Genomic DNA, 10,527 nt, shown 5'->3' on the forward strand with positions numbered 1-10,527 from the left:
AAGGGTCACCAATGCAAACTAAAGAAGAAACTTGTGCTTTCCTGGCACCTTGAGGCTTAGCTTTACATATTCTACAAATTCCGAGGCATGCGGTTCCGCCCTGAGTGATCTGGACTGAAAACCTGAGCGCGCAAGCAACTCTAAAGCCCTTGAAAGGGAATCCGATAGCCCGCGTTTGGTTCTAAACTTTATACAGTTCTTCTCTCAAAACTACAACTCCCAGCGTACCACGAGAGGGGCCAAAGTTGATTGGTAGTTCCGTCTGGCAGTTTGATTTATGACAACCGCTCCACCCAATGACAATGAAGAATCAGCTCCTGAAGCCAATCGCGGCGAAGTAGGGCGGATCCCTCCTGAGTTCCGTCTCCGGCTCCTTCCGAGGCCGGCCGCAGCTGCACTGTCCCTGACGGAGCGGCGGCGGCCAGGTGGGTCTGGGGGCGGCCCGAGGCCGTGGGTCTGGGGGAGGCACACGGGGCTTTGCAGAGAACTCTGAGCACGGCCCTTTGCCTTCCCACAGAGGAGTTGGAGGCCGTTGCTTTGCTCCCCGGACCCAACGGGGAGCAAACGGGGGCCTGCGGCCCCTCCATCTCGACCCGTGCCCCTGTCGGAGGTCTGCCGTTCGAGGCCTCTGCCCGTGGGCTCTTCTCCTGCGTGCCGTTGAGTACCCCAGGCATCTAGCCACTGACCGACCATACCTTTGGGGTTCGCCTCCCCTCCCTCACAAGCCCGCCCGCATTTCAGCACCCAGTTCCCTTGGACTCCGCCTTGGGATTTTCCTGCCCGCAATATACAGCCTCTGCACTGGGCCTCCGACTCCATGGCCCTCCCTATCTCCGGCCCACCCAACACCCAGCTCCGCTGACCTCTCCAGGCTGTCTCTCTCCTAATCCCGTCACCCCAGCGCTGCACCTGGACCTAGAGACCCTGAACTTTGGCCTCGAATCACTCTAGCTTTGGCTCGTGGAATCTCCTTCCCCTCCTTCTAACTCAGACCCCCAGCCTTTATCATCTGTGCTCTGCAGCCCCATCCTCTTGGCTCCTAAACATGGCGCCGTTGCCCCTTGAAGCGCCCCCCCTCCACCCCAGGAAGACCCTGAGATCAGAAATGTGATAGGGCAGTGCCTCTATTTAGCTGCCACAGTCCTCAGTGGACAGGGACCCTCCGTCTGCAACCCAGTCTTGCTCAACCTCCTCACCCCACCCCATAAATTCCAGCTCAGGTGCTGCCTCTTCCATAAGCTGCCCACCCCGATCTTATCAGGGAATTTAAAAAATCTGTTTATCTACCTATCCTCTCTCTCTCTTCCTTCCGCTACCCCCTACCCCACCCCCATACTAGTCTAGGGGTGAAAAGGACTGCCCAGTTTTCCCTGGAACAAATCTCACAATTTCTGAGTCTCAGTTTCCTCGTCTCTAAAATGCGGATGATTTTAGAGGCGAAATGAGATGATTCACAGGTAGTGCTTAGGATCTAGCACTTGGTAGTTAAACGAGATGTTAATTATTATGATCTGTGTCTATGCAATGTGCCAGGCACTGGGGCATGGGTACAAAGGTCGTGAAGATTAAGAACTCAGTCTCTATCCTATGAACACTTAACTTTCTGCGCTCAGTGGCAGTTTCTGGAGCTGCGGGCTTGTCTCACGCACCGGATGAGAGACTGTCTAAGGAGGGCACCATAATCCTGAATCGTTTTGCTTTACTTCGACCGCGACTGCAGTCCACGGGGGAGTGCGTGCTTGGTACACTGTAGATTCTCAGCAGAGCCAAATTGGAAGTGGGTGAAAGTGGGTAGCTCATTACCTAGAGAGACTGGCATCCTCGGTGGGGTGGGTGTTGTAAGAAATTAAGATCACATTCATTCAGTCATTCAACAAACACTGAGGACCAGGCCGTGTGCTGGAGAACAGCCCCTGCACACAGTTGTTCGTTGACTATTAGCAGAAGCATAAGTGTTAACAGGTAAATTGCACCTTCCTGTAAAACAAGCATACTTTTGATTCCGTGGGTACATGGGGAGGAAATGGATAGGAACCAGGAAATTACTGAAGAATTATGGGTCAGAAAAGACAGGTGAGTATGAAAGGGGTTTTGGAGACAGAGGCCTGGCTGTCACGTCTTTAATTCACTCGACAGACACTGAATATCTGTTACAGGAGCTCCGGTGGCAGTCAGGTGAGCGCCGGAATGCTAGCTGCAAAGTTGGCTCATCAGACCCACCAGCGACTCCTCAGGGGAAAGACGAGGCTTTTTGTGCCTGTAAAGATTTATAGCCTTGGAAACCACACCTAGGATCGTTGTGAGTTGGAATCGACTCGATGGCAGTGGGTTTGGTTTATAGAGGCCTGAACCCCCTGGGTGGTGCAAATGGTTAAAAAGCTCAACCGCTAACCAAAAAGTTGGAGCCTCAAATCTACCCGTCCCCCAAGAGGTCTCTCCAAAGCAAAGCCTGGCAATCTCCTGATGAGAAATCAACCATTGAAAACCTTACCGGGTACAATTCTACTCTGACTCACACTGGGCTGCCTCCTTGGCAGCTGCCTTAATACATGCCTGTCATGCCTTTAGGTGTTGGGGTTGCATTGGTAAATAAAACAACAATCCTGAGTTGGATAGTAAGTTATAATCATAAATTAATAGAATATTAAACAGTGAAAACAGGTTTCGGGGCTGGAAGACTGAATGTGGGTGGCTAGTTATTTTAAAAAAGCACGGTCAGGGAATTGCATTAAGAATAAATTGTTTTAAAAAATGTTTCTCATATTGCATCTTTTTTTAAAGTGAAGCCAGCCTATAATATTTCATATTGCTTAACAAAATTCTTCAAGAAACACCAGCAAGAATGGGTAAACTACAGCTCACCTCCTGTTTTTCTTTTTAAATAAAGTTTTGTTGGAACATAGCCGCTCTCTGGTGCTTTACAGAAGAAGTTTGCTGATCTTTGCTTCTTAAAGATGTGAGGCTCTATTGCCTGTCACATTTCAGAAGATTATATACAGTCTTGTATACATGTTCAATTAGAGCATTATAATATTAACAAGATAAGGGCTCTATTTCCTTCTTGTGCTCTTCAGGGAGCTAGGACGTGATCCATTTAGCAGTTGTAGTAACAGCTGCCACTTGCTGAATGGCTAGTGTGTACCACACACCACACTCAGCATATTACAGGTGTTTGCTCTAGTACAAAGCCCTGCTGTGTAGGGAGCTGTCACCGTTTCAGTGGTGAGGGAGTTGAGGCTCAGAGTGGTTAAATAAAGTTCCCAGAGTTATAAAGATAATCTCAAACCATTGAGATTCAACTCTCAATCTGTCCTGTTCGGTGTCTTTTCCATGACTCTTGCCATTTTCCAAAAATACTTGCTGACATGAAGGAAGTGTCAGCCTTTTCTTTTTAATCGCTTTATTAGGGGCTCATACAACTCTCATCACAATCCATCCATCCATCAATTGGGTAAAGCACATTTGTACATTCATCATTCTCAACACATTTGCTCTTCACTTAAGGCCCTTGCATCGGGTACTCATTTTTTCCCCCCAGCCTTTTATTTTCTCTCAGCAATACCCTCTCATAATTCTGTGTCCCCTCCCACATCCCTTTGTGCATGTCACTCTGACCAATGCCTCCACTTGCCTGCTCTGCTTTGGAAATGGTATTTTCCTTCAAGACCTGGGAGAGACACCCCCTCTTCTCATCTCAGGAGGACGTTCCTCTCCAAATTCCCTGTCCATGGCTCTAGAAAACAAGTTGGTGCAGCTTGGTAAGTGTTTTCTGATGTCTTGGGCACTGGGTATATGTAGGTGCATGTCTGTGGGAGGACAGCGGGCTAAGCTAAGAGACTGGGGCAGCACTGGGCAGTGTTTTGTTCTGTTGCATGTAGGGTTGATAGGCAGTAGGACCACCTTTTATTTTATTATTATTTTTAATAAGTATTTTTATTGGGGCTCATACAGCTCTTATCACAATCCGTACATATATCAATTGAGCAAAGCACCCTTATACATTCGCTGCACTCGTCATTCTCAAAATTTGCTTTCCACTTGGGTTCCTGGAATCAGCTCGGTTTCCATTTTTTCCCCCTACCCCTCCCTCCCCGCTCCCCCTTCCCCCTGCTCCCTTAATAGTTTATAAATAATTATTTTATCTTATACTGCCGGGCATCTCCCCTCACCACCTTCCTGTTGCCCATCCCCCAGAGAGGAGGTTACACATAGATCTCCAAGATCGGTTCTCCCTTTCTATACCCACTTCGATCCCGGTGTCGCCACTCCCACCGCTGGTGTTGAGGGGTTCATCCGTCCTAGATTCCCTGTGTTTCCAGATCCCTACTGCACCGCTGTACATCCTCTGGTCTAACCAGGTCCGCAAGGTAGAATTGGGGTCATGATGATTGGAAGGGGAGGAAGCATTCAAGAACTAGAGGAAGGTTTTGAGTTTCATTGTTGCTACACTGAACCCTGAGTGACTCATCTCCCCACTACCCCTCTGCAGGGGATGGGCAGTAGGAGCACCTTGATGGCACCTAACAGTGACACCATTTAGGAAAGTACCTTTCAGACGTTACAAGCATCTGGTGGTGGTGGGCATCAAGCCTTTTGTTGTCTTGCTGGTGGGTGGCTTTAAAGACCTGTGTAAGTGTGTCACTTGAAAGTTTGTAAGTGAAGGGATTCTGTCCAAGCATTCCAAGTAGTTGAGGGTTGTTCTTGTTTTATCCTGATGGTGGTTCCGAATACCCCTTTGAAACAAAACAAGCAATTTCCTGTGGTCTGGCCTGGTCCCCCAAATAAGGATGTTGGCCGTTTGTGTTCATTCTCAGGGTTCAGAGATGGGCAGTGAAAAGGAGCCGAAACCGGAGCAGCACCTGCCTGAGGAAGGGGAACTGGGTAAGCCGTGGAGAGCGGTTGACTGGGATGGGGAGAAAGAACACCAGCAGAAGAGGCCCCAAGGAACTCAGCACAAAAAGCTCTTGGGGACAGCTGCTCCAGTTGGCGAGTCAGAGAGCCCCATTGCTGGCCCAATGCCCGAGGTAGACGAGAAGCCCTTTATATGTGGCCAGTGTGGCAGAACTTTCCATAATACCTCCAACCTAAGAACACACCAGCGGGTCCACACCGGCGAGAAGCCTTACAAGTGTTCTGAATGTGGCAAGAGCTTCTCCAGAAGTTCCAACCGCATCCGGCACGAGCGGATCCACCTGGAAGAGAAGCACTACCAGTGCCCCGAGTGTCAGGAGAGCTTCCGGCGGCGCTCGGACCTCACCACGCACCAGCAAGATCACCTGGGCAAGCGGCCCTACCGCTGTGACGTCTGCGGCAAGAGCTTCGGCCAGAGTGCCACGCTCGCGGTGCATCACCGCACCCACCTGGAGCCGGCGCCCTACATCTGCTGCGAGTGCGGCAAGAGCTTCAGCAACAGTTCCAGCTTCGGTGTGCACCACCGCACCCACACGGGCGAGCGGCCTTACGAATGCACAGAGTGTGGGCGGACCTTCAGTGACATCTCCAACTTTGGGGCACATCAGAGGACCCACAGAGGGGAGAAGCCCTACAGGTGCACCCTGTGCGGGAAACATTTCTCCCGGAGCTCAAATCTCATCCGACACCAGAAAACTCACATGGGAGAGCAGACTGGGAAGGATCCCAGCTGAAGGAGAGGCTTCCCAGCCTACCCTGAGAAGTCCTTTAGGATCTGCTGCTGTTCCCCTGGACCTTAAGCCGCACACCCCTCTTTGGAGAGTAGTTGCTTGTTGCCTCTGAGGTCAGAATCTCTAAGAAGTCCTGAAAAGGGGACTCTGAGGGAAAAATCTTTCTCATTCCAGGCCAGTTTCTTGCCTTAGGGTGCTGGAGGAAGGACCCCGTCTTGACTTGACTCCTGGGTGGGTCAGAATGTACTCATGTTCTTAGGGCGATAGCCCCCTGGCCTTTGAGGCCCTACCTTGGGTGTCACTGTCTAAGGGGCCTTCATATTCTATGTGAACTCCTTGAGATTGGGGCACATCACAGTGGCTTCCAGCTTCCCCTGCTGTGCCCTCAACTTTGATCTAGGTCTCTGGGCTGGCAAGAAGGGCCTTTCCAGTGGACGGAGCCTCTTGGAGAAGAAATTTGAGGTCCTGCCTTAGGAGTTAAAGGGAAGTCCTCAAGGAGCCAGGAACCAGGAACTTTCATGCTCCCACATGTTTATGAACATGTTCCTCCCCATTCCAACCTGAACCTGTTTCCTCTGAGATTAGCAGTAAAGCCCTTCAATGAAAAGAACTTGTGTACTTATTTGGGGAGATTGTTCTACTGAGGTCACTTGGGAGGGCGTCAAACTCCCAGAAAGAATGAGATAGCCACTCTTAAAAGCGAAAGAAAGCCCGAGTCTCTAGGGGCTTTGGAGGAGGAGTGCTAGAGGAAAGGAACCAATGGAGTGTCTACTACATGACTTAAATCCTACCCTTTGCAACTGTGATCTTACTTCATTTTCCCATCAGCTCTCAAAGGAATAGAGAGGACACAGAAATGAGGAAAGTTGAAGTTACTTGCTGTGGAGTCAGAATTCAAACTTCAGACCTTCCTCGAGTCCATGCGGATGCTCTTGACTACATTCATCCTGCTGGTTTCTGAAGGATGGGTCACAGGGGGATCTGGCATGGAAGATGTGAACCTGGTGGTATTTTAATAGAACCCTGAGCCACTAGGTCTGTGGGAGGTTATTACCACATACCAGAACCAGTTCAACTTTACATGGTGATTGAGCTCTTACTCTGCACAGGAAAAACGGTAGTGCAGAGGAGTGGGGGGTGAGGCATGGGAGAATACGAAAGATAGTCAACCCATAGTGAAAATCTCTGGGCACATATAATAAATAATTCAGTCCCCAAGACTAGAGCATCTTGGCAGGGATTATGATGGCATTCTGTGCTAACAGTCCCTGCTGACTTATCAGATAGGACTGCCTGCCTAGGAAGGGAGGGATGTCCCAGAACTTCACACTCATCATCTTACTGAGTTCTCACAACACTGAAGAATTATCCTCATTTGACAGATGAGAGAGGTCAGAAACTTGCCCAAGATTACCCAGTAAGTAATGACAGCACCAGGAACTGAACCTCTTACCATATCTTTCAACTATAGAAGACTGTCCTTGTACCTATCTGACACTTTACAGTTTACAAAGCACTTTTTTTTTTTGGTGAATGGGAAACTAATTTATTTGCTCGGTAAACTTTTACCACAAACCACAATTTTTAGAAAATCTTTATTTAAATCCAATGTACGTATTCTGAGAAAAATTCTCAGAAACCATATCCAAAATTGAAAGTCATCATATACAAAACCCACAATAATTACCAGTAAAAAAAGTTTAAAATGCACGGTCAAGGTTGATTTTTTGTTTTCCCCCAAGAGAAAAGCTTGTAGTTAGTTCAGGGATCGTTTGCTGGCCCTTAGGAGCGTTTTCCAGTCCAGACTGTTGGGGCACCACGCCCTGGCCCCAACCAAAACCAGGGATGCACATGGTAGACAATGGTGGAGGAGGAGGGGAAAGGAAAACAAAAGGATGAATATAAGGAAGAAAAGGGAAGTGGGGGCATGGGGCATTAATCCGCCCAAGGGGAGGGTATTGTTTATATCTCCACAGGGAAAGTGGGACCAGACTTCAACTCAGTGCCGCAAGGTGTGAATGCAATATCCCGGCGTGGAGTAGGGAACCAGTGGAGAGGTCTGGGAGGCTGGCCCCAGCACCATAAATTAAGTGGATTCCTGCCCCTCCCCCAAAAATAATTTGTTCCAAAGGACGACATTGACTCTGGAGCTCCGGGAGATGGACCTAAGGTTGATTTTATAAGAGCATTGGCATTCATAATATTCATGACCCAACTACTCTCTTTAAATACCAATTGAATGGCTAAATTATTCTCATGATGATTTCATCAGATTTTATAAGGTTGATTAGTTTTAAGAAATCTGAGATCTCAAAGGTGAAAGCATAATTCCTTTATAATTTTATCACTTTGTATTCATAGAGGAAATACAGTCAGAACAACATAGCAAAGGATAAAATTCAGGATACACTGGCATGTCACCAAAGAAATTAAGCTGGGCTGGATCATCCATCTACTTGTTCCTGTCATCTGTATTATCTTCTAATATCAAATAAAAGCTGTATTTACTATATGCCCGAGAAAGGGAAGGGGAGATCTCTTTGATCAGTTCACACTTTGGGTCAATAGTGTATGCAACGTGTGCGATGAAATGGAATTCCTTTCATGTCAGCCCTATGATCACGGGCCTCGTCCCATAAGAAATAATCCCCAAGGACAGAACTGATCTCTCCGCTAGTTGTGGCACCTTTTTTTCAATAAGCACCAGAAGATAATCCCTGATCAGTTCCACCCACCAAAGTGAGCATCCTCGGATTTCCACCTCTTGCTTATCCCCGTGTGAGAGCATTTCTCCTTTAAGAAGCTTCTTCACTAGCTCACCGGAGTATCTCGGGGCCCCAAGATGAGCAAGCCCCTGAGGTCATCTGCAGCCAGCAAACATGGTAACACTGGAGATGCCCTTAAAGCAGCCATCTCCTCTTCCTTCTCACACGCCCCAGGTATCTGCCACAAGGCTCTGGGCCTGTTTATAAAAGAGAAATCTGTTTCCCAATAAAGCTCATCACATCTCTGTAAGAAGGAAAATTCTTAACTACCAAGTGCAGTAATTTTTGTTCATTCTTTTCACATTTTTTTAACACAAGAAATGAGCCTCCAAACTTCTCAAGTAGAATTTTCTCGATTTCATTGAGAAGCTGATGCCTCTCTTCTATCAAAGGCATGGGAACATCTGTGTCAGATCGGAATATGTGATGCACCTGCCCCAAGGTCACTGGCATATAGGAGGCACTAGTGATTGGTACCCCTTGTCGAGGGCTCGGTTGACTGTGGCGCACAGAGACCAGAGTCCACTGTACGTTGTTCCTTCATACCCACCAGACACTTGTGCTCATTGCTCTCCCACTGAAAGGAGAAGTTCAGCATCTCTATCAGGAACACCCATTTGACCACTGCCTCATCGGCCGCCTGTAGGTTCAGCTCGTGGAGGGTCTTACGTGCCTCCGCTTGCAGCTCCGGTTCTCTGGCCTTCAGGAGCAGCAGCCCTGCCACACTCCGCACGCCTGCGCCGGCGATGAACACATCCTGACTGCTTTCTGCAATGAATTTTGCAGATTCTCTGGGAGTGAGGGGCCGACCATCTTGCCTTTCCACTAAAGAGCTAGAAAATCATACCACTGACCGGGGACTGCCCAGCCTCTCCTCTCAGCGTGGAGACACACTCACTCACAAGTTCAGTAAAGATCCAGAGTTCAGGGACACCTCGCCCCCTTCTGACCTACCCACGGTGTCGCCTCCCTACCTGGGAGTGGCACTGCAATCTGAGGGCGCAGCAGGACTGCCTACAAAGCACTTTTATTTCATATACATTTTCCTGCTTCTTGAAATTATCCATATAGAATATTTTAAGCCTACAGTCACCCAAACTCACAAATGTGAGTTAGTGCCTAGTAGTAATAAAAGCCGCCAAACCTCAAACACCTACTGGTTCCAGTGACTGCACATGTATTAACTATATTCTCTGTATTCTGCAAGGTGGCATTTCATTGTCAAGGTCAAATTTGGAGAGGTTAGACGACCTGTTCAAATCGCAAAACTGAAAATCAGGGATGTCTGATCCAATGTGGACCTCTTTTCATTGTGCACACCAGTCGGTCTGCTGGTCTTCTCTGGGTAGCTTTCTGTGATCTTTCTTGAACTAGAACCCGACTCTGCTCCCAGGAAGATCCAGGACGAATGCGTCTGCTTTATCTTGGGACATGATTCCCTGACCAATCTTATTCCAGCCTTTCTGACCAAGCTCATAGGCTAGGGTTTCTGAGTTTGTCCAGGCCTTTGAGTCCACACTAGTCCACTTACTTACTCAATGTGTCAGTCTGGGTTGACTAGAGAAACACATCCAGAAGCATGCAAATATGTGTGAGAAAGAGCTTTATACACAAGAACAATTGAACATTGAGAAAACAGCCCAGCCCAGTCCAGATCAAGTCCATCAGTTTGATATTAGCCCATATGTCTAATACTAATCTATAAAGTCCTCTTCAGACTCACGAAACACATGCAATGATGCTGAATTCAGGAAGATCACAAGCCAGTAGGTGGGAAGTCTTGTGGATCCAGGGCCAGTGGAAGCATCTCAGCATTGGCAGGGGTCTCCACATGACTCCTTCACTTGCAGGGTTCTAGCATAGCCCCATGTGTCTTCTCGCCACAAATGTCTCTCAGGGAATGTGAGTGCCCAGCCTCCAGCAAACTATTTCTCTCCTTGTTGCCTCCACATGAGACTATCAATGTGCAACCTGATTGGCAGACTGAATTCCACCCTCAAAGTCTCAAGATAACAGATTATGCAACCACCACACTTAATTTCTAGTTGGTGCGTGTGTTTCCATTTTAATTTTTATTTTCTCTTTCTTCCCTCCCTCATAATACTGACATGAAGAAGATA

General features: G+C 48.1%; 1 protein-coding gene and 1 pseudogene across 2 annotated transcripts; one reads left to right on the forward strand and one right to left on the reverse strand.

Annotated features, from left to right (window-relative positions):
• The first annotated feature begins 422 nt into the window (after positions 1 to 422).
• ZNF691 (zinc finger protein 691) lies at positions 423 to 7,561 on the forward strand. 2 transcript variants are annotated; one of them, XM_075554873.1, is made up of 3 exons: positions 423 to 2,299; positions 3,699 to 3,758; positions 4,815 to 7,561. In XM_075554873.1, the coding sequence occupies exon 3, from the start codon at positions 4,824 to 4,826 to the stop codon at positions 5,643 to 5,645; it is 822 nt and encodes a 273-aa protein (XP_075410988.1). In that variant the 5' UTR covers positions 423 to 2,299; positions 3,699 to 3,758; positions 4,815 to 4,823; the 3' UTR covers positions 5,646 to 7,561. The 2 variants fall into 2 exon arrangements, with proteins under 2 accessions (XP_075410988.1, XP_075410980.1); XM_075554865.1 differs by having other exon boundaries at positions 423 to 3,758.
• A 642-nt stretch (positions 7,562 to 8,203) lies between these two features.
• Positions 8,204 to 8,803, reverse strand: LOC142453506 (queuosine 5'-phosphate N-glycosylase/hydrolase pseudogene; annotated as a pseudogene).
• Between the last annotated feature and the right edge of the window lie 1,724 nt (positions 8,804 to 10,527).

Source organism: Tenrec ecaudatus, chromosome 1 (genome assembly GCF_050624435.1).
Source record: "Tenrec ecaudatus isolate mTenEca1 chromosome 1, mTenEca1.hap1, whole genome shotgun sequence".
NCBI lineage: Eukaryota > Metazoa > Chordata > Mammalia > Afrosoricida > Tenrecidae > Tenrec > Tenrec ecaudatus.